The 23,035-nt window shown below is 48.3% G+C and overlaps 1 protein-coding gene across 1 annotated transcript in view; it reads left to right on the top strand.

Moving 5' to 3' along the window:
- The first annotated feature begins 6,657 nt into the window (after window positions 1-6,657).
- The window catches only part of ifih1 (interferon induced with helicase C domain 1), a 172,920-nt gene continuing 156,542 nt past the window's right edge, over window positions 6,658-23,035 (top strand). Inside the window, exon 1 of the mRNA XM_038789675.1 lies at window positions 6,658-7,296. Within this exon, the coding sequence (XP_038645603.1) occupies window positions 6,841-7,296 (456 nt within the window). The 5' untranslated portion in view covers window positions 6,658-6,840. The remainder of the gene's footprint in view (window positions 7,297-23,035) is intronic.

Below are 23,035 nucleotides of genomic sequence, written 5' to 3'. Positions count from 1 at the left end.
ATAATAATAATCTTTATTGTCACAAGTAGGCTTACATAAACACTGCAATTAAGTTACTGTGAAAGCCCCTAATTGCCTCATTCGGGCACCTGTACGGGTGCACAGGGAGAATTCAGAATGCTCAATTCATCTAACAGCATGAATTTCGGGACTTGTGGGTGGAAACTAGAGCACCCGGAGGAAACCCACACAGACACAGGGAGAACGTGCAGACAGTGACCCAAGTCAGGAATCGAACCTGGGATCCTGGTGCTGTGAAGCAACAGTGCTAACCACTGTGCTGCATTTGTACAGTTATATACAGATATGTCACACAACATATTTCACATAAAATTTAGTGCCTGAGGGAAATGCAGAGAATATTTCAATTCAAGGAACTTAACAAAGGAACTGAAAATACCTGTTTTAAATGGGGACTATTGTTGTGCAATGCACTGTAAAAGGCAGCTCTACCTGCTTCTGTATTTTATTTACTCGACAAATTGTGTTGTGCAAATCAAGTACAGCATTTTCTGTTATCAGATGGAATAAAACATAGAGAGTATCCTATTTATATTTTATTTGTCAATTTTATCGCAATTAGGTTTCTAAGATCAGGCTGTTGCCAAATTTTTGGCACAAAATGGCTTGTTGCCCAAAATACCCAGCCACATCGAGACCGCATTGCTTGTGCTGCTGCACGACGATGCGTTCAAAATGGCCGACCGCACTGAGACCACGTTTCTTTCCGAACTGCGTCACAGCTCTTATGGCACTACAATATGCCACTACTATGGCACCTTTACATCCAAAAGTAAGAAATTTTGAAATGTTTGACTATCTAACCTATGAGACGGTTGGGGTACTTTGTTGGGAGGCAATGGAGTAACAGTATTGTCACTAGATTATTAATCCAGAGACCCAGGATAATGATCTGGGGACCTGGGTTTGAATCCTCCTATGGCAGATGGTGAAATTTCAATTAATTAATAGTCTAATGATGAGTATTGTCCATTGTTGTAAAAACCATCTGGTTCACTAATGCCACCCTTACATGGTCTAACCTACATGTGACTCCAGATCTACAGCAACGTGGTTAACTCTTATAGGCCCTCTGAAAGGGCCGCGCAAGCCACTCAGTTCAAGGGTAATTAGGGATGGGCAAGAAATTATGGTCCAGATAGCAACCCCCACATCACATGAAAGAATGCTTCTCTGCTATATTCACCTCCTGATCTCCCTGCCTGTTCCTTTTTCATGGCCTGATAGTCACCCCTTCCCTGTAAAATGCTCTCCACGGATTTCTTAACCTCCCACACTAGATCTCAAGCTGCTGCAGAAATAATTTGGTGCAGAAATAATTATACAGGATATGGGAAACATTCTGGAGACCACACATAGCACAAGATGGGCACTCTTGAGGTTGGAGCAGCCCTGTCTGCACCAGCCCTTGTAAAGAGCACCCCACGCCCACACCTCCACCCTATCCCTGTAACTCAGTAACCCCACCTAAACCTTTTGGACATTAAGGGCAATTTAGCATGACCAATCCACCTAACTTGCACATCATTGGACTTTGGAATTGTGGTGAGATAACCACTGTAGTTATGTGTACTGCAGTAGGGGGATGTATGCCTGTACCTGTAATACAGGTTCCTCCGGTCAGCCCCTGCCGGCTAGCTCCGCCCACAGGGAGCTTGTGTATAAATATGTATGAGAGCTGCTCAGACCCTCAGTCTACAGTTGCGGATGGAGGGACAACATCGTACAGCAATAAAGCCTCTATTGTACTAGTCTCTCGGCTTTGAGTATAATTGTTAGCGCCACAATTTATTGCTGTACGATTTCCCAGTCACCATGGACATCAGAGTCAAACCTGACCGTCTGCAGCTGGATCCACATTCGCCTCACGCCAGAAAAGACTTTGATCACTGGCTCGCAGTCTTAGAGGCCTACATCTCTTCAGCACACCCTCCCCCGACGGAGGCTCAGAAAAAGCAACTCCTGTACTCCAGACTTAGCTCCAGCGTCTTTCCGCTCATTCGAGATGCGACCGACTACACCGCAGCTATGGAACTGCTCAAGGAGAATTATGCACCATCGACGAACACCCTGTTTGCGAGGCATCAACTTTCTACTCGCGTCCAGCAGCCGGGTGAGTCGATTGAGGACTTCTGGAGGGCCCTTATACCTCTGGTACGAGACTGCGACTGCCGGGCCCTCACAGCCGCGGAACATTCGGACTTACTCATGCGCGATGCCTTCGTTACAGGCATTGCATCGGACCCCATCCGGCAACGACTGCTGGAAGCGGTCGCCCCCGACCTCGCGGCCGCAAAGGCCCTGGCGCTCTCCATGACGGCCGCCTCCCGTAGTGCGCACACTTACTCCGCTAGCCACTCGGCCCACCCGTCCTACCCCTCGTGGACCCCGCAAATGGCTCCCCAGGCCCATCCGTCCCACCCCTCGTGGACCCCGCAAACGGCCCCCGCGCACTATGCCTGCGCTGCCTGCCGCACCGCACCCCCTGGGGGTCCCCACTGTTACTTCTGCGGCCAACAGAAGCACCCTCGCCAACGCTGCCCGGCCCGCACAGCGACCTGCAAAGCTTGTGGAAAGAAAGGCCACTTTGCAGCGGTGTGTCAGTCCCGGACGGTCGCCGCTATCGCGCCGCCGGTCCCCACGCCTCAGCCGCTCCCTCAATGGGCCCCGCTGTCCGCTTCCCCTGACCCCACATGCGATCAGTGGGCGCCGCCATCTTTTGCCGCCCCCGCCATGTGCGCCCCATGGGCGCCGCCATCTTCATCCACCACAGCCATGTGCGTTCCATGGGCGCCGCCATTTTGTTCCGACCCCATAACGTGCGCTCCATGGACGCCGCCATTTTACCCACAGGTACTGCGGATGCCGCCATCTCGTCTCCAGGGGCCGCCATCACGGGACACGGGTCGCTACCGCTCCTCGTCGGACTCATCTGACTCAACCGCCCACCAACCACTGCTCGCCTCCGTTACGCTCGACCAGTCCCGTCCTCGCAACCTGGCACCCTCTTCCACATCGGTGCTGGTCAACGGCCATGTGACCTCCTGCCTCATCGACTCCGGGAGCACCGGAGTCCACCTCTTCCACCCGGACACGGTAAGGCGCTATTCCCTTGCGATCCATCCCGCCGACCGGCAGATCTCCCTTGCCTCCGGTTCCCACTCTGTCCCGATCCGGGGTTTCTGCCTGGTTAAACTCACTGTACAGGGTGTGGAATTCGACCGTTTCCGTCTGTACATTCTCCCCGACCTCTGCACTTCACTCCTACTAGGCCTGGATTTCCAGTGCAATCTCCAGAGCCTCACCCTCAAATTCGGTGGACCCCTACCTCCCCTCACCGTTTGCGGCCTCGCGACCCTCAAGGTCGAGCCCCCCTCCCTCTTTGCCAATCTGACTGTGGATTGCAAGCCCGTCGCCACCAGGAGCAGACGGTACAGCACCCAGGACAAGGCCTTCATCAGGTCCGAAGTCCAGCGGCTGCTTCGGGAGGGTATCATCGAGGCCAGCAACAGCCCTTGGAGAGCCCAGGTGGTAGTGGTTAAGACCGGGGAGAAGCACAGGATGGTCGTGGACTACAGCCAGACCATCAACCGGTACACGCAGCTCGACGCGTACCCCCTCCCCCGCATTTCTGATATGGTCAATCAGATTGCACAGTACTGGGTCTTCTCTACTATTGACCTGAAATCCGCCTACCACCAGCTCCCCATCCGTAAATCGGACCGTCCCTACACTGCCTTTGAGGCGGACGGTCGTCTGTACCAATTTCTGAGGGTTCCCTTCGGCGTCACGAATGGGGTCTCGGTCTTTCAGCGAGAAATGGACTGAATGGTTGACCGGTACGGATTGCACCACTTTCCCGTACCTCGACAATGTCACCATCTGCGGCCATGACCAGCAGGACCATGATGCCAACCTTTATAAATTCCTCCACACCGCATCTCTCCTTAATCTCATGTACAACAAGGAGAAATGCGTGTTCCGCACAGACCGCTTAGCCATCCTTGGCTACGTAGTCCAAAACGGACTACTGGGGCCCGATCCCGACCGCATGCGCCCCCTCATGGAGCTCCCAATTCCCCACTGCCCCAAGGCCCTCAAACGCTGCCTTGGGTTTTTCTCTTATTACGCCCAGTGGGTCCCGCAATACGCAGACAAGGCCCGGCCACTTATCCAGTCCACACATTTTCCCCTCTCGGCCGAGGCACAACAGGCCTTCGCCTGCATTTGATCTGACATAGCCAGGGCGGGGATGCACGCCGTAGACGAGACTCTGCCTTTCCAAGTAGAGAGCGACGCTTCAGATGTCGCCCTTGCCGCCACGCTGAATCAGGCCGGCAGACCCGTGGCATTCTTTTCACGCACCCTCCACGCCTCCGAAATTCGGCATTCCTCTGTCGAAAAGGAAGCCCAGGCAATCGTTGAAGCGGTGCGGCACTGGAGGCATTACCTGGCCGGCAGGAGATTCACTCTCCTCACTGACCAACGGTCGGTAGCCTTCATGTTCAACAACACGCAGCGGGGCAAGATCAAGAATGACAAAATCTTGCGGTGGAGAATCGAGCTCTCCACCTTTAACTACGAGATCTTGTATCGCCCCGGCAAGCTCAACGAGCCCCCAGATGCCCTCTCCCGATGTACATGCGCCAGTGCACAAGTGAACCAGCTCCGTGCCTTGCACGACAGCCTTTGCCATCCGGGGGTCACCCGCTTGTACCATCTGATCAAAGCCCGCAATCTGCCCTACTCCGTCGAGGAAGTACGGACAGTCACCAGAGACTGCCAGATCTGTGCGGAGTGCAAGCCGCACTTCTACCGGCCAGATCGCACGCGCCTGGTGAAAGCATCCCGCCCCTTTGAACGCCTCAGCGTGGACTTCAAAGGGCCCCTTCCCTCTACCGACCGCAACACCTACATCCTTAGTGTGGTCGATGAATTTTCTAGGTTCCCCTTTGCCATCCCATGCCCAGATATGACGTCTGCCACCGTCATCAAGGCCCTGGATTCCATTTTCGCCCTGTTCGGTTTCCCCGACTATATCCACAGTGACAGGGGATCCTCATTCATGAGCAATGAGCTGCGTCAGTTCCTGCTCAGCAGGGGTATCGCCTCCAGCAGGACGACCAGCTACAACCCCCGGGGAAACGGGCAGGTAGAGAGGGAGAACGGGACGGTATGGAGGGCCGTCCAGCTGGCCCTACGGTCCAGGAACCTCCCAGCCGCTCGCTGGCAGCAGGTCCTCCCTGACGCGCTCCATTCCATTCGGTCACTACTGTGCACCGCAACTAACAGTACACCCCATGAACGTGTTTTTGCCTTCCCTAGGAAGTCCACATCCGGAGTGTCGCTCCCGACTTGGCTCACGACTCCGGGCCCAGTCCTTCTCCGTAGGCATGTACGGCACCACAAGGCGGAACCCCTGGTGGACAAAGTACGCCTTCTCCACGCCAACCCTCAGTATGCCTACGTGGAGTTCCCCGACGGCCGCCAGGACACAGTCTCGCTCCGGGACCTGGCTCCCTCAGGTGCCAATCCCATGCCCACACCCCTTCCTGCGCCAACCCCAGCGACCCCCTATTCGTCCTCATCAGGTCCATCCCTCATCCCCCTGCCCACCCTGGAGGACATGGAAGATTTCGGCTTGCTCTCGGAGTCATCCCGCCAGCAGCCAGCACCAACACCGCCAGCACCTGCACCATCGGGGCCATCACCGCCTGTGCCGACGTCACCACCACAGCTACGCCGATCACAGCGGAACGTCCGACCACCGATTCGGCTCAACCTGTAACCTGCTAACCGGATGGACTCTTGATTTTCCTTGTTGGACCCTCTTGTAAATAGCATCCTTTGTATTAGAGTTACATGTCACCCCCGCCGGACTCATTTTTTACAGGGGGTGAATGTGGTGAGATAACCACTGTAGTTATGTGTACTGCAGTCGGGGGATGTATGCCTGTACCTGTAATACAGGTTCCTCCGGTCAGCCCCTGCCGGCTAGCTCCGCCCACAGGGAGCTTGTGTATAAATATGTATGAAAGCTGCTCAGACCCTCAGTCTACAGTTGCGGATGGAGGGACAACATCGTACAGCAATAAAGCCTCTATTGTACTAGTCTCTCGGCTTTGAGTATAATTGTTAGCGCCACAGGAATGAAACCGGAGCACCTTGAAGAAACCCACGCACACACGGGGAGAATGTGCAGACTCTGCACAGTTACCCAGAGCCGGGACTGAACCTGAAACCTTGGCGCCGTGAGGCATCAGGGCTAACCCACTGCACCACCGTGCTGCCCCATCAAATTATCCTTAAACGCAGAGGAATAAAATCAAATATATAAAGTAAGTTTAATTCTATATTATTATGTGTGCATTTTTATTTTGCACACTGGGGCGGGGCTATGGAAAAATGTCAGAGATGCACATTGAAAACTGGGGAATGCTGCGCTTTTATTACGAAATGGATTGGAAAGTATACGTCCCATTTGGAAAAGGGGATCTATCGTGTTGCGCTGATGTGCTAAAGAGAAAGAGAAATCGGGGCTGTACTGCTGCAATGTTTACCCAGTTTTTGCCCTGTATGTTGCTAGCCTTGTGAAAGTCCCCAGTGGCCACGTCACCTGGGTTTCATTGCGTTACACTCTGGAATCGAAACTGAAACTGATGCGCGGATTTAAAGCCGAGAGCGGAGGGGAAGCAGAGCTCAATCCTGCGGCTCCTTCTCTGCGTGATCCATAACACGTCGCTGCTCAAAGCTGTAGGTCTGAACCACTGAGACTCCCCACCCCACCGGGCCGGGCAGCTGTGCCGATTCACCGTCAACATGAGCTGCAGCGACCCCGACCTAGACGAGCAGCGCCTGTCTCTGATCGAGTGCCTGCGAAACCGTCTGACCGCGATCATCCTCGTTGAGCCTGTGCTGGACTTTATCAAGTTCATGGAAGAGGCGGACATCGAGGAGATCCGGGCCAGGAAAGTGCAAATGGGCAATCAGGCTGCTGCCCACCTTCTGCTCACCAAAATCCGAACCAAGCCCCGGGAAAGGGGCTGGTTCGGAGAGTTTGTTACTGCCCTGAGGCAGGGGGGCTGCCCCCACGCTGCTGATTATGTCAATCTCGACTGTGACAACGGGATCTCCCCGACACTGGAAGCTCAGAATGACCTGGAGGTGAAACTCATCGATATCTTGTCCCCGAGTTTGATTGATAAGCTGACGCCAAATGAAGTTTCTATGCATTGTTATTTCAAGGAGATTTTGACCCAGGATGACGTGCAGAATGTGAGTAATCATTTTTTCCGGGATCATGCGCACTTTTAGAACTGAATGCCTTTCCTAACAAATCTATGTTAGGTGTTAATTTTTATTTTAAAAGTCGTATTGATACTCATTTCGTTTCTTATTTCGAAGCGACCTGTCAGTAAACCATGTGATGTCACTACAGTCAAATGTCAAATTCCACCAATGGTTGTTGCTGAACTGGAGCGGGGTTAGCCATGGTGTACCTTGGGTATAGATGAGCTTACACTTTGTGGCAGCTCCTCTGCTCACCTGCGTTCTTGGGGGGCACCCCTCTCCTACAGTGGCATCACGACCCTCTGCCAATGAAATGGTGCCCCTCCCACCCCGCTCACCCTCTCTTTGCAGAATGCGAAGGCCCAAGCCACAGAAATACTCAAATTGATCGCTGCTTCACTGCTTTTTAACTTGTATAAACAGACCTGTATGAGCAATTGCAGAATTGAAATCCAAATGGTCAACATTGCAATATGCGTGTCTAGATGCGAGCAAACATGGAACTTGTTGATGAGCAACAAGATGGAATAATCAGCTGACTACATCACTGTAGCACAGGCCCAGTGCAGGATAGAATCAGCCAGCCCAGTGCAGGAGCAAATGCTCCAATCAACCAATGCATGTGCTGCCATTCAGTATATTTCAAAGTTTCATTCCGTTTCAGAAGTTAACTTCCTTACTTTCTCTCACAAAATCAAAGATGTTATTGCCATAAGTTCACTTGAGTGGAGTCCAGTGAGCCCAAGTCCAATATCAGTGGCTCTATCTGACAGGATTCATTCTTTGTCCTCGATGAGACTTTCTGAAGGCCAGTCATGAGAGTGAAGGTGGTTTGAATTATCAGCATGCGACGAGCTATAGCCATTATATCAGACCAGCAATGGTCCATTTTAAACAACAGAATTTAAACAAGAGACTTTGATTTGGAACACACAGATTTTTAAGAATTTCTTTCTTCATCCCTTGTCGGCATGGCAGTTTAGATAGCTTTTTTCTATACTCTTCACAAAATCACAAATTATATAATTGTGAGTAAAAACCTTGTAAAGACTCACTTTCAATCATCAGTATTGCTTAACTTGTCAAATGTTTCTTCCTCTTCGTACTTCTCAAATAATGTGAATTGGTCCAGGTGACTCACATCTGGTGATGAATCAACTATTATGGAAAAGCATTTGGCATCTTTTACTTAGTTGGTGAATTGGTTCCTGAGCTGCTCTGCCATTATAGTGATAAAGGCATTGTAGGTTAAAAATCTGGTCTTCCCTGAGCCACAATAATGATAACTTTTCAAATGATCTTTGAAAAGCTCATCAAATTCACTAAGATGTTCAGGGCAGGCTAAAAAATAGCCTCTTTGAGTTGACAATGATGACACATCATGTCCTCTTAGAGGCACATAAAACAAAGAACATACAGTGCAGAAGGAGGCCATTCGGCCCATCGAGTCTGCACCGACCCACTTAAGCCCTCACCCACCCTATCCCGGTAACCCACTAACCCCTCCTAACCTTTTTTTTGGTCACTAAGGGTAATTTACATGGCCAATCCACCTAATCTGCACATCTTTGAACTGTGGGAGGAAACCGGAGCACCCGGAGGAAACCCACGCAGAAACGGGGAGAACATGCAGACTCTGCACAGACAGTGACCCAGCAGGGAATCAAACCTGGGACCCTGGCGCTGTGAAGCCACAGTGCTAATCACTTGTGCTACCGTGCTGAAGAAGGTAGTCCTAAAGAAGACAGCAGTTTGACTGGCAGCAACACATCTCAGCACTTTCCTTTTATAAGAACACTCCTTTTCAAACTGAGCTGAAATCGCAGAATCAATTCTTCAAGATAATTTACATATTTGAACGAATGTACAAATGGCATTAATATGAGCTTTGGCAGTTTCATGAACAGCAATGTCTCTTCCAACATTTCTCCAGTTAGACTATCTATCGATAAATTCTTGTTTCCCTTGACTTGGGTAAGGGAATAATTAGCAAACAAACAGTAGACTGCCTTAGAGTTTTCCAAAAAAAGTAACCAATTTTTAATTTCCGTTATCCCATTTCTCTTTGCCCTCAGAATATGGGACTTATGAAGACTTCTAACCTGCGTTTGGCCTACAACCTTAAACTCTTTTCTCAAATTGTCCATATTACCTATGTTTTTTGGTTTAATTGGCATGAAATGTTCTATCATATCCAGTGGAGCATATTTTGGCCTTAAGGAAATGTCTTTCATCACTTCAGTAGAAGAAGTATCTTGTTTTCCATTGCCATTTCAGATTCCACTTCTAATTCAATATTTTCAGGCAATGTAATTTCTCCTGAAATCAGAAAGTCTGAGTCATCAGATAATTCACCCATACATTTGGTGGATGAGGATGAATTTATAGTTGTGCCCTGTTCAATAGTTCTAACTTCTTGAAGTAAATTACAAACTGTCTTTTGCCTAGTTTCACCCTCTTGCCTCGCCTTCAATTTTCTGCGTTGTTGAGTGCCAAATTAAGAGTGGCGCTTCATATTAACTGATCCTTCTTGATTTTAATGAATATGAATTTTCTGAAAAAGGAGTTTTTTTTGCCCTCCTTAGACCTGGGGGTCGAGTCGCCACTATTCTCCTCAACGACCTTGCATTGTTGCTGGCTTAGGCTACCTGGCTATGGCCTCCACTGCCCAGCCCTCCTCATCCTTGGCCGTGGATCACAGTTCCCCTCGACAACCAACACCTCATACTTCACTACACTCAATGATCTCGCTTTGTTGCTGGCTGCCTGGGTATGGCCTCACCTGCCCCGACTTCCTCGGTCCTGGATGTGGGGTTGAGTCGCCCCTGCTCCCCTTGACAACCTTGCCTCTCTGAGGGCCCAGGTTGCCTGTCTTTGCTTTTGCCTGACCAGCCCTGGCCTTGGGGTGGAGTCGCTCCGCTGCTCCCCTCGATGACCGGCACCTCACCTCACATGATGACCTTGCCACGTTGTGGGCTGCCTGGCAATGGCCTGTCGTCCTCAGCCCTGGGTTGAGTTTGAGAAATCTGCTTTTTTCACAAAAAAACAGGAGATCTTCGCCTTGACTGCTGCTCTCTCCCTCTTACTCAGCTCAACGACTTCGGACCTGTTTTCCCGCTGCAAAAATACTCGACCAATTAGAGTCTGAAGTCATTTTCTATTTCCTGCTGATAGGTAAATGAGCCTATCAGCAAATGTAGAGCTATCAGGATCTGATTGGTGCTGGACTGACCGGCCAGTATGCCCCCCCCACCACCATTTGTCAGGGCCCTGTGCTTAGGTACAGTGTATTTCATTGGAAGTCCACACCTGACCTCGGCAGTTTTCTTCAATTCATCTCGGATTATGGCGTATGGGCATGGTTAGCAAGGCAGCATTTATGATTCATTTGTTTATTTTTCATTCCTTATTGCCTGAACCACTTTAGTCAATGTTGTGCAGGTACCACAACGAGGTAGAGAATTCCATAATTGTGATCAATTGATAACAAAGGAATGGTGTGGAACTTAAGAGGTGATGGTGTTTCCATGAATCTGCTGCCTTGATCATCTACCTTCATGGGTCTGAGAGATACTGGTGATGAAGGAAGTGTAAAGCTAAGGTGGAGGATGAATTGTTGATCAAGTGGGCCACATTGTCGGCATAAAATCAAGCCTGTTAAGTGTCCTGGCAGTTGAATACATCCAGGCAAATGCAGAGTATTCATTACACTCTAGACTTGTGTTTTGTAGGTGACAGATAGCCTTTGGGAGTCAGGAGGTAGCTTGCTCACTGAGCCACAGCATTTATATGGCTGGCCCAGTTGAGTTTCTGGTCAGTGGTGGCTCCAGGATGTTGGTGTACTGGATGATAATAAAGCTGAATCCATTTTTAGAGCAAGAACATCCTTCCTCAAATAAGAAGACCAAAACTTCACACAATATTCCAGGTATGGCCTCACCAAGGCCCTGCATAATTGCAACAAGATATTCCTGCTTCTATACTCAAATCCTCTCACTTTGAAGGCCAACATACCATTTGCCTTCTTTACCACCTGCTGCACCTGCATGCTTACCTTCAGTGACTGGTGTACAAGGACACCCAGGTGTCGTTGCACATTCCTGTCTCCTAATCAATGGCCATTCAGATAATAGTCTATTGTCTCGTTTTTGCTACTAAAGTGGATAACCGCACATTTCTCCAAATTATACTGCATCTGCCATTCATTTTCCCATTTGCTCAACTTGTCTGAATCACACTGAAGGATCTCTGCATCCTCCTCACAGCTCACCCTCCCACCCAACTTGGTGTTATCTGCAAATTTGGAGATATTACATTTTGTTCCCTCATCTGAATCGTTAATATATATTGTGAATAGCTGTGGTCCTAGCACCGATCCCTGTGGTACCCCACTGGGTCCGAGCATTGACCCCTGTGGTACCTCACTACCTGCCGATTTGAAAAAGACCCGTTAATTCCTATTCTTTGTTTCCTGTCTGCCAATCAGTTTTCTATCCATCTCAATACACTACCAATAATCCCATATACTTTAATTTTACACACTAATCTCTTATGCAGGACTTGTAAAAAGCCTTCTGAAAGTCCAAACATACCACATCCACTGGCTACCCCTGGTCATCTGTACTAGTTACACCCTCGAAGAATTCCAGTAGATTTGTCAAGCATGATTTTCCCTTCAAAAATCCATGCTGACTCTGTCCGATCCTGCCACTGTTTTCTAAATGCTCTGCTACAAAATCATTGATAATGGTTTCTAGAATTTTCCCCATTACTGATGTCAGGTTTACTGGTCTATAATTCCCTGTTTATTCTCTACCTCCCTTTTTAAATAATGGAGTTACATTAGCTACCCTTCAATCGGCAGGAACTGTTCCAAAGTCTATAGAATCGTGGAAGGTGACTACCAATACACCACTAATTCTAGAGCCACTGCCTTAAGTACTCTGGGATGTAGATTATCAGGCCCTGGGGATTTATCATTCGTCAATCCCATCAATATCCCCAACATCAGAACAAAGAACAAAGAAAAGTACAGCACAGGAACAGGCCCTTCGGCCCTCCAAGCCTGCGCTGACCATGCTGCCCATCTAAACTAAAATCTTCCACACTTCCGGGGTCCAAATCCCTCTATTTGCATCCTATTCATGTATTTGTCAAAATGCCCCTTAATCGTCACTATCGTCCCTGCTTCCACCACCTCCTCTGGCAGCGAGTTCCGGGCACCCACTACCCTCTGGGTAAAAAACTTACCTCGTACATCTCCTCTAAACCTTGCTCCTCGCACCTTAAACCTAATCCCCCTAGTAATTGACCCCTCTATCCTGGGAAAAAGTCTGACTATCCACTCTGTCTATGCCCCTCATAATTATGTAGACCTCTATCAGGTCGCCCCTCAACCTTCTCCGTTCCAGTGAGAACAAACCAAATTTATTCAACCTTTCCTCATAGCTAATGCCCTCCATACCAGGCAACATCTGGTAAATCTCTTCTGCACCCTCTCTAAAGTCTCCACATCCTTCTGGTAGTGTGGCGACCAGAATTCAACACTATATCCAAGTGTGGCTTAATTAAGGTTCTATTCAGCTGCAACATGACTTGCCAATTCTTATACTCAATGCCCCGGCCAATGAAGGCAAGCATCCGTATGTCTTCTTGACTACCCTCGCCATCTGTGTTGCCCCTTTCAATGACCTGTGGACCTGTACACCAAGATCTCTCTGACCGTCAATACTCTTGAGGGTTCTACCATTCACTATATACTCCTTACTTGTATTAGACCTTCCAAAATGCATTACCTCACATTTGTCCGGATTAAACTCCCTCTGCTTTCTCGCCGCCCAAGTCTCCAAACAAACTAAATCCTGCTGTATTCTCTGACAGTCCTCATCGTTATCCGCTATTCCACCAACCTTTGTGTCGACCGCAAACTTGCTAATCAGACCAGTCACATTTTCCTCCAAATCATTTATATATAATATGGACAGCAAAGATACCAGCACTGATCCCTGCGGAACAACACAAGTCACAGCCCTCAAATCAGAAAAGCACCCTTCCATTGCTACTCTCTGCCTTCTATGACCTAGCCAGTTCTGTATCCACCTTGCCAGCTCACCTCTGATCCCATGTGACTTCACCTTTTGTACCAGTCTGCCATGAGGGAACTTGTCAAAGGCCTTACTGAAGTCCATATAGACAACATCCACTGCCCTACCCACATCAATCATCTTTGTGAACTTCTCGAAAAACTCTATCAAGTTAGTGAGACATGACCTCCCCTTCACAAAACCGTGTTGCCTCTCGCTAATACGACCACTTGCTTCCAAATGGGAGTAGATCCTGTCTCGAAGAATTCTATCCATTAATTTCCCGACCACTGACGTAAGGCTTACCGGCCTGTAGTTCCCTGGATTATCCAATTTCTCTACTAATATTGATCTCGCTCAGTTCCTCCCTCTCACTAAACCCTGCATTCCCCAACATTTCTGTTTTATGATTTGTCCTCATTTGTGAAGACAGAACCAAAGTATGTGTTTTGTTGCTTAGGCATTTCATTATCCCCCATTATACATTCCCCTGTTTCTGACTGTAAAGGACCTACATTTGTCTTCCCCAATCTATTTCTATTCATGTACCTATAGAAACATTTACAGTCAGTTTATATGTTCCCTGTAAGCTTACTCTTGTACTTTATTTTCCCCTTCTTAATCAATCATGTGATCCATTTTTGCTGAATTCTAACCTGCTCCCAATCACAATGTCAACAAAACAAAGGAGATTGTCATTGACTTCAGGAAGCATAGTGGAGAACATGCCCCTGTCTACATCAATGGGAACAAAGTAGAAAGGGTCGAGAGCTTCAAGTTTTTAGGCGTACAGATCACCAACAGCCTGTCCTGGTCCCCCCCCCACCCCCTAGGACTGAGTTTAGGAGGAACTCCTATAACTAACATTATATAACTGCTATAACTAACATTATATAACTGCTATAACTAACATATCCTGCAGTGTCTCCTTCCTTCCCTATGTACGGTATGCATTGTTTGTACAGCATGCAAGAAACAATACTTTTCACTGTATACTAATACATGTGACAATAATAAATCAATTCAATTCAGTTCCTCAAACCTGTTGTTTTTCTTAGTCAACTTGTTTTGCATCTGTGCGTAAAAGCAGATGGGTCACTTTCTCTGCCTTCCTAGGTGTGTGATCCTCCAGTGAATTGCTTCACTTCATTCACCCAAAGGGTTGTGAATTCCTTGCCCAGTGAAGCAGTTGAGGCTCCTTCATTAAATGTTTTTAAGGTAAAGATAGATAGTTTTTTGAAGAATAAAAGGATTAAGGGTTATGGTGTTCAGGCTGGAAAGTGGAGCTGAGTCCACAAAAGATCAGCCATGATCTCATTGAATGGTGGAGCAGGCTCGAGGGGCCAGATGGCCTACCCCTGCTCCTAGTTCTTATGTTCTTATGACACTATAGTTAAGAAAGCCCACCAACGACTCTACTTTCTCAGAAGACGAAGGAAATTTGGCATGTCATCTACGACCCTCACCAACTTCTACAGATGCAACATAGAAAGCATTCTTTCTGGTTGTATCACAGTTTGGTATGGAGCCTGCTCTGCCCAAGACCGTAGGAAACCACAAAAGGTCGTGAATGTAGCCCAGTCCATCACGCAAACCAGCCTCCCATCCGTTGACTCTATCTATAATTCCCGCTGCCTCAGAAAGGCAGCCAGCATAACTAAGGAACCCACGCACCCCGGACATACTGTCTTCCACCTCCTTCCGTCAGGAAAAAGATACCAAAGTTTGAGGTCATGTACCAACTGACTCAAGAACAGCTTCTTCCCTACTGCCATCAGACTTTTGAATGGACCTACCTCGTATTAAGTTGATCTTTTCTCTGCACCTTGCTATAACTCCTTCCTTTCCTATGTACGGTATGCATTGTTTGTACAGCATGCAAGAAATAATACTTTTCACTGTATACTAATACATGTGACAATAATAAATCAATTCAATTCAGTTCCTCAAACCTGTTGTTTTTCTTAGTCAACTTGTTTTGCATCTGTGCGTAAAAGCAGATGGGTCACTTTCTCTGCCTTCCTAGGTGTGTGATCCTCCAGTGAATCACTTTACTTCATTAAGCATGAAAAATTGACTTTCATTTGCTACATTATTGTTCCTATGGTTTACTCAAACTTCATGATGAGAGTATAGAATATTCATATTATGTATTGATATGATCCGGTTAGAGACCAGGACCTTTTTGTTTAAAGTAGACAAAGTTTGAGATCCCAGTTACCCACCAAGAGAACAAAGTCACAAAATGTCATGGTTTGAAACAGACAAAGTAACTTTATAATAATAATAATCTTTATTGTCACAAGTAGGCTTACATTAACACTGCAATGCAGTTACTGTGAAAAGCCCCTAGTCGCCACATTCCAGCGCCTGAAGGAGAATTCAGAATATCCAAATTACCTAACAGCACGTCTTTCGGGATTTGTGGGAGGAAACGTGAGCACTGGGATTAAACCCACGCAGACACAGGAAGAACGTGCAGACTCCGCACAGACAGTGACGCAAGCCGGGAATCGAACCTGGAAACCTGGCGCTGTGAAGCAACAGTGCTAACAACTGTGCTACCATGTCGCCCACATTATACAAAGTCAGAAAACTAAAACCATGCACAATACCTACCCTATACTCTAACATTCATAATTAACATGAGGTAAATATGAATTAACAGGCTAACTGTGGTCACACACACCACACTGTGCATTAAATGACATTGGGGACCATGACAAATACCACAGATTTCTCACCAACACACCCAGATGTCAGTGACAACTTTAAGTCACAAAATCTGACTAAAACTCTGTCTCACTCATGAGGGATTTCAACTCTTGACTGAAGAATTAGCCTCTGAATTCCCTCAAAAGCTGCTCTGCCTTGGACTGCTCAATGGCTTCTCACTTCCCAGTGGTTCAATCCCTTCAGAGACTGTGTTCCACTGAATCTATAATGCGGCGCTCTTGCTTCTAATTACTGCCAGAATTGTAACTCTTTTTCAGACTGCTAGCTTCACTAAAGCTGAAACAGTCCCTCAGTTTCTCTGAACTCCAGTCTCCCAAGCTATAAATGACTTCCAATGCTTGCCTGATCCTTAACCCTCCCCAGCATGGTACCAGTGACTTGCACCACTTTCTCAGTTCCTCAGAACTTCTGAGCCCTGACTGCCTGGAGCCTGCAAACAGCACCCAAGAGCTTCTCTGTGAACTGCTAACCAGCCAGTGCCCAATCTGCAACCCTCAGCTGCACTAAATAGCTCCCAGGGCTATTGCCTGCTCACAGCAGCACCATATCAGTATGGAGCCTCTTCCCCTTCTGCAGATATCCAGATAAATTGAAACCAGAGAACCTTCTTAAGCGCCGGCCATCTCCATGATAGAACCACAGAACCCGTGCAGAAGGAGGCCATTCAGCTTTCGAGTCTGCAATGATCTTCTGAAAGAGCACCCTACCTAGGCCCATCCCCTGCCCTATCCCCATTAACCCATTTAACCTGCACATCTTTGGACTGTGGGAAGAAACTGGTGCACCCAGAGGAAACCGAAGCAGACATGGGGAGAACGTGTATAGTCCACACAGACAGTCACCCAAGGCTGGAATTGAACCGAGATCCCTGTATCTGTGAGGCAACAGTGCCACCGTTCCACCCCATTGTCGCCTTTCAAAGATCACTCCATGCTTTCAAACTAACTTAGCTCTAACTCCTAAAACAAAGCAACTTTCTGGACTGCACTTGTTTGTAACTGGTGTAGACATATTTCCAGTATTATAGGAAGTAAGCCCACTTGCTGTTTCGTTGCTCCATCTCTTCTAATCTGACTCTATTGAACAAAAATTGGTAATGTTTTCAACTGGTGTTTTCTTATAGCTGTTCTGGCAATCTCTATAGCCCAGCATCTTAGATACCTTACTTTCACCACAACAATATTTCCAAATCTAAACATTTCCTTAAAAATATTAACATGATCCATGAACTCAATAGTCATCACAGTATGTTTTGATTATGAATGCTGCACAATTATAGATCTGGGCCGGGATTCTCCGACCCCCTGCCGGGTCAGAGAATCCCCGGGGTAGATAGATAGATAGAGATAGATAGAGAAATACAGCACAGAACAGGCCCTTTGGCCCATGATGTTGTGCCGAACGTTTGTCCTAGGTTAATCATAGAATTTTGGACACTAAGGGCAATTTATCATGGCCAATCCACCCAACCTGCACATCTTTGGACTATTTGGGCACGCGCGAATCGCGCCCCGCCGCCGGCTTCCCGATTCTCCCCCGCTGATTCTTATGTGCCCGTGTGATTCCCGTCGCGCCGTTCAGGGGCCGCTGAAAGCGCCCCCCTCCCGGCGATTCTCCTGACCCCAATGGGCGAGTGGCCGCCGAGTTAGGCTGAGTTCCGCCAGCGTGGGTTACTCAGGTCCCATACGGCGGGACCTGAAAGGTGTGTCTGCGGGCGGTGTCATGGAGGGGGTGGCGGGGGTATCCGACCCCGGGGGGGCCCCACGGTGGCCTGGATCGCGATTGGGGCCTACTGATCGGCAGGCTGGCTGGTTCCGTGGGCGCTAATGTTCCTCTGCGCCGGACCCCTGAAGGGCTCCGCCATATTGCCTAGGGGCCGTCGCGGAGAAGGGAACCCTCGCACCTGCCTGGAATCACGCCGGCCGTTCGCGCATGTGCGAACCCATGCCGGCAGTGCCGTGCCGGCTGGAGCAGCGGCGACCACTCCAGCGCCAACCTAGCCCCCCAGGAAGGGGAGCACGGGGACATAGCCCCATTATTGGAGAATCCCACCCCTGGTATTTCCAAACTTAGAATGTTCTTTTTTTCATTAGTTCATGGCATGAGTGCTATGAACAAGAACTGTAGTATTTGTTGCGAATCCCTAATTGTCCTTGAGAAAATGATGGTGAGTTGCCTTATTGAACCCCTGCAGTCCAGTTCCATTTGTAGGCTGTTAACTCCAAGGTTTTGACCCAGTGATAGCAAAGGAATGGTGATATGTTTCCAAATCTCGATGGTGTCTTCCTTGGAGAGGACCTTGGACATGGTGGTGTTCCCATGTGTCTGCTGCTCTTGTTCTTCTAGAGGTAGTGGAGGTCATGGGTTTGGAAGGTGCTGTCTAATGAGGCTTGGCAAGATGATGTAGAATGTATAATCTACTGCCACTATTTGCCAGTGCTTGTGGGAGCAAATGTTGTAAGGTTATGGATGGAGTGCTTTGTTACGGATAGTGGTGAAACTCTTGAGTGCTGTTGGAACACTCATCCGAATAAGTGAAAATATTCCTTCACATTCCTAACTTATGCCAAGACTTGTAGTCAGGAGGTTTGTTACTTGCTACATAATTCGCTACATAGGCGCCGGAATGTGGCGACTAGGGGCTTTTCACAGTAACTTAATTGAAGCCTACTCGTGACAATAAGCGATTTTCATTTTTTTTCATTCCTAGACACTGACGTTCTCTTGTAGTTACAGTATTCATGGCCTAGTCCACTTTCTGGTCTGTTGTAACCCCCAGGATGTTGATAGTGAGGGATTCAGCAAAAATCATGTCATTGAACGTCAAGGGGAGATGGTTAGATTCTCTCTTGTTGAAGGTGGTCATTGCCTGGCACTTGTGTAGTGATGCACGATCAATAACTCCCAAAGCGAGATTGTAGTACAATTGAAGGCTTTATTGAACTAGATGTTTCCCCCAGCAGCGCAGGTACAGAATGCAGCAGCTAGGGAAACACAGACTCTTATACTCCACCTTACTGGGCTGATCCAGCAGGCAGGCTTCACCAATGATCTTACAGTATCAGGTACCTCCAACCTAGGTACCGTAATACCTCTAATACCGACTACCACATGTAGTGCGAATGATATTTATCATTTATCAATCCAAGCCTGAATGTTGTTCAGTTCTTGCTGCATATGATCATGGACTGCTTCAGTATCTGAGGAGTCGAGAATCGTGCTGAAGATTCTGACATCAACCACGAATATCCCCAGTTCTGACCTTATGATGGAAGGAAGGTAATTGATGAAGTTGGGCTTCGGACATCCATGAGGAACTGTTGCAGTGATGTCCTGGGACTGAGACTTGCCTGGTTAGAGAGCTGAATGGCATGCATCCGGATTGGCATGCTTTGATGGTATTTTACTCATCACTCTGTGGTTTGGTTGAGAACTTGTAGGCTCAGCTGACCTTCCCTTCTGCGCATTGTAAAAGATAACTCTCAGTAGGGATAATAAAATGTTGCAGGTGAACTCAAAGCCCCGTCAGGACTTTGCGAGCCAACACCCCAAGATGGACACACACACATTTGGGCAGTACTGACACCACCATTTAGGCCCCTAATTTTCTTATCTCGACTGACCATTCCCAACACCATACCCAGGACAGCATGCCATTTTTCCCACTTCACTTCTCCAAGGCCCCAACTCCAGTCTCTGTCCTCTCTTGGATCCCTTTTTGACTCCACCATGCCCCAACACCACAACACATTCATCCTTCACCTCTGAATTGACCTTGCTGATCCCGCTCCTCTCCTATTTCTAACTTTGGCCCATATTACCTCAGTAGGCAGATCCCCTTCGAACTGCCTTTCTGCAGCTGTTAAACTATTCTTGATTAACAATGCTACTCCTCCACCTCTTTTACCACCTTCCCTACTCTTACTGAAACATCTATACCCCGGAACATCCAACAACCATTCCTGTCCCTGATCTAACCATGTCTCTGTAATGGCCACAACATCATAGTCCCAAGTACCAATCCACGTTCCAAGTTCACCTACCTTACTCCGGATGCTCCTTGCATTGAAGTAGACACACTTCGACCCACCTTTCTGTCTGCCGGTACACTTCTGCGACCTTGTTACTCTCCTCAGTACCTCACTACTCTCAACACTGGCTTTTGGACTAAAGCTTGTTTTCCCGTCCCCCTGACAAATTAGTTTAAACCCCCCGAAGAGCCGTAGCAAATTTCCCTCCCAGGATATTAGTGCCCCTCTGGTTCAGGTGCAAACCGTCCTGTCTGTACAGGTCCCACCTTCCCCAGAATGTGCTCCAATTATCCAGGTAACTGAAACCCTCCCTCCTACACCATCCCTGCAGCCACGTGTTTATCTGCACTCTCTCCCTGTTCCTCACCTCACTAGCACGTGGCACAGGCAAAAAACCAGAGATGACAACATGATTTGTCCTGGCTCTCAGCTTCCACCCTAGCTCCCTAAATTCCTGTTATAAATCACCGTTCCTTCTCTTACCTATGTCTTTGGTACCGTTGTGTACCACTACTTGTGACTGTTCCCCCTCCCCCTTAAGGATTCTGAAAACACGGTCCGAGACGTCACGGACCCTGGCACCAAGGAGGCAACATACCATCCGTGAGTCTCTTTTCGCTGCCACAGAACCGTCTATCTGTCCCTCTAACTATCGAGTCCCCAATAACTATTGCTCGCCTGCTCTCCCTCCTTCCCTAATCTGAAGGGACCAGGGGCAGCAGTGGGATTGCTAAAGAAGTCTTTAGAAAGGGCTGTACCAGAAAGGAAAATGGGATTTGAAACCATAGCAATGGTACAAGAGGAACATGGTCCCTTATGACACACTAGAAAGGGGTAGATGGCTCAGGATAGTCAAGGGAATACTTTCTTCAGTCGCACAGTGGTTAGCAATGTTGCTTCACAGCGCCAGGGACCTGGGTTCGATTCCTAGCCTGAGTCACTGTCACTGAGTGACCTGGGGCCGGAAAGACTGGACAGGATGGGAGCTACCAAGATGCAGGCTTCCCAAAGTACAAGTTACAGTTCAGATAACCAGGGAATTGGGACACAAAGAACATTTAAGATGGCTGCAGTTAAGGTATTGTTCAGAACAATTCAATGAAGAATAAACAAAGTGTTCTGAGTGAAAGAACAAATTGCAGTAACCAGATTTGAAGTGAGACAGCAACGTTCAAATGTAAAACTAATGTATTTTGCCATTCAAATAGTCTGGGAATTGAGAGTTAAAGAAAATATGAACAGTTTGCACAGCAGTCAAGACAAATAAATCCTAAAGAGGTGATGTAAAATTTTGGACTGGATTTGCTTTTCAAAGTGGAGTGGAAGCTTTGTTTAAAAGTATCATTTGGAAAATCTCGAAATGAAAAACACTGAAGGAAAGTATAATAATAAGATGTTTTTGGGACTGGGGTTTGAAAACTCTCACATGACAATCATCTGGGAGGATTACATAGAACATAGAACATACAGTGCACAAGGAGGCCATTCGGCCCATTGAGTCTGCAACGGCCCATTTAAGCCCTCACTTTCACCCTAACCCCTAACCCAACCGCTCCTAACATTTTTTGGACAATAAGGGCAATTTAGCGTGGCCAATCCACCTAACCTGCACATCTTTAGACTACGGGAGGAAACCGAAGCACCCGGAGGAAACCCACACAGACATGGGGAGAACGTGCAGATTCTGCACAGACAGTGACCCAAGCTGGGAATCGAACCTGGGACCCTTTAGCTGTCCCTCTCACTCTCCCCTCTCCCTGCCCTTCTCACTGATCTCTTTGCAGTACCCTCTCCCTCTATCTGTCCCTGCCCCTGACTGCTCTCCCTGCCCCTCACCCTGTCCCTCTAATTGCCTCCTCTCACTGTAGACCCTCCCTGTCCCTCTTCCTGCCCGCTCTCCCTGTCTTTCCCCCGTCCCCTCTTCCTGTCCCTCTCGCTCTCCCTGTCCCCTCTCCCTGTCTCCTCTCCATGTCCCCTATCCTTCTCCCTTTCCTTCTCCCTGTCCCTCTCCCTGACCATCTCCCTGTCCTTCTCCATGTCCCCTATCCTTATCCCTGTCCTTCTCCCTGTCCCTCTCCCTATCCTTCTCCCTGTCCCTCTCCCTGTCCCTCTCCCTGACCCTCTCCCTGTCCTTCCCCCGTCCCTCTCGCAATCCCCTTGATATGGGCCCGCAGCATTGGATTGGAGGGCAGCCAAAGATATGCTGGGGAACCCTCTCAGACCTTTACAGGCAAGGGTTAGCATGGCAATTGCCCAGAAGTGATCATTTCCTCTGGACAATCTCAAACTGACTGCGTTACACAAATAGTTACCCAGAGAAGGTTAGAAAAAATAAAACCTCTTCTAACTTATCATAGAATTTACAGTGTAGAAGGAGGCTATTTGGCCCATCGAGTCTGCGCCGGCCCTTGGAAGGAGCACTCTACTTAAGCCACTCTTGCACCCTATCCCCGTAATCCAGTAATCCCACCTACCATTTGTGGACACTGAGGGCAATTTAGCATGGATAACTATCATAAAGCCATAGCTCCCCACCCGCCCCGAACGGCTCTGCCTCCCCACTCTGACCCCCCACCACAGGACTCCCTTCACCCCGCGCAACTACCCTCAACCAAGGTATTTCCCCGATACCCTATGGGATTTCCCACTGACTCGACCTGACCCCACCCCACATGCCTGTCCGTGCCTTCCACCCACCCACAGGCCTCCCCCTCTCCTAATAAGCACAATCACAATCCCCCCTACCCCGTTAATCATAACCACTTACCTTAGATACTTACCTTCTCCCTGGCTTGTCAATTTCACTGGGTTTTTGTAAGGTGATAGAGGTAGTGTTAAGTAATTTATATTTGTTTTTGCGGGTATTAGACATAA

Source organism: Scyliorhinus canicula, chromosome 2 (assembly GCF_902713615.1).
Source record: "Scyliorhinus canicula chromosome 2, sScyCan1.1, whole genome shotgun sequence".
In the NCBI taxonomy this organism is placed as follows: Eukaryota; Metazoa; Chordata; class Chondrichthyes; order Carcharhiniformes; family Scyliorhinidae; genus Scyliorhinus; species Scyliorhinus canicula.
This window is presented reverse-complemented; position numbering and strand designations above follow the sequence as displayed.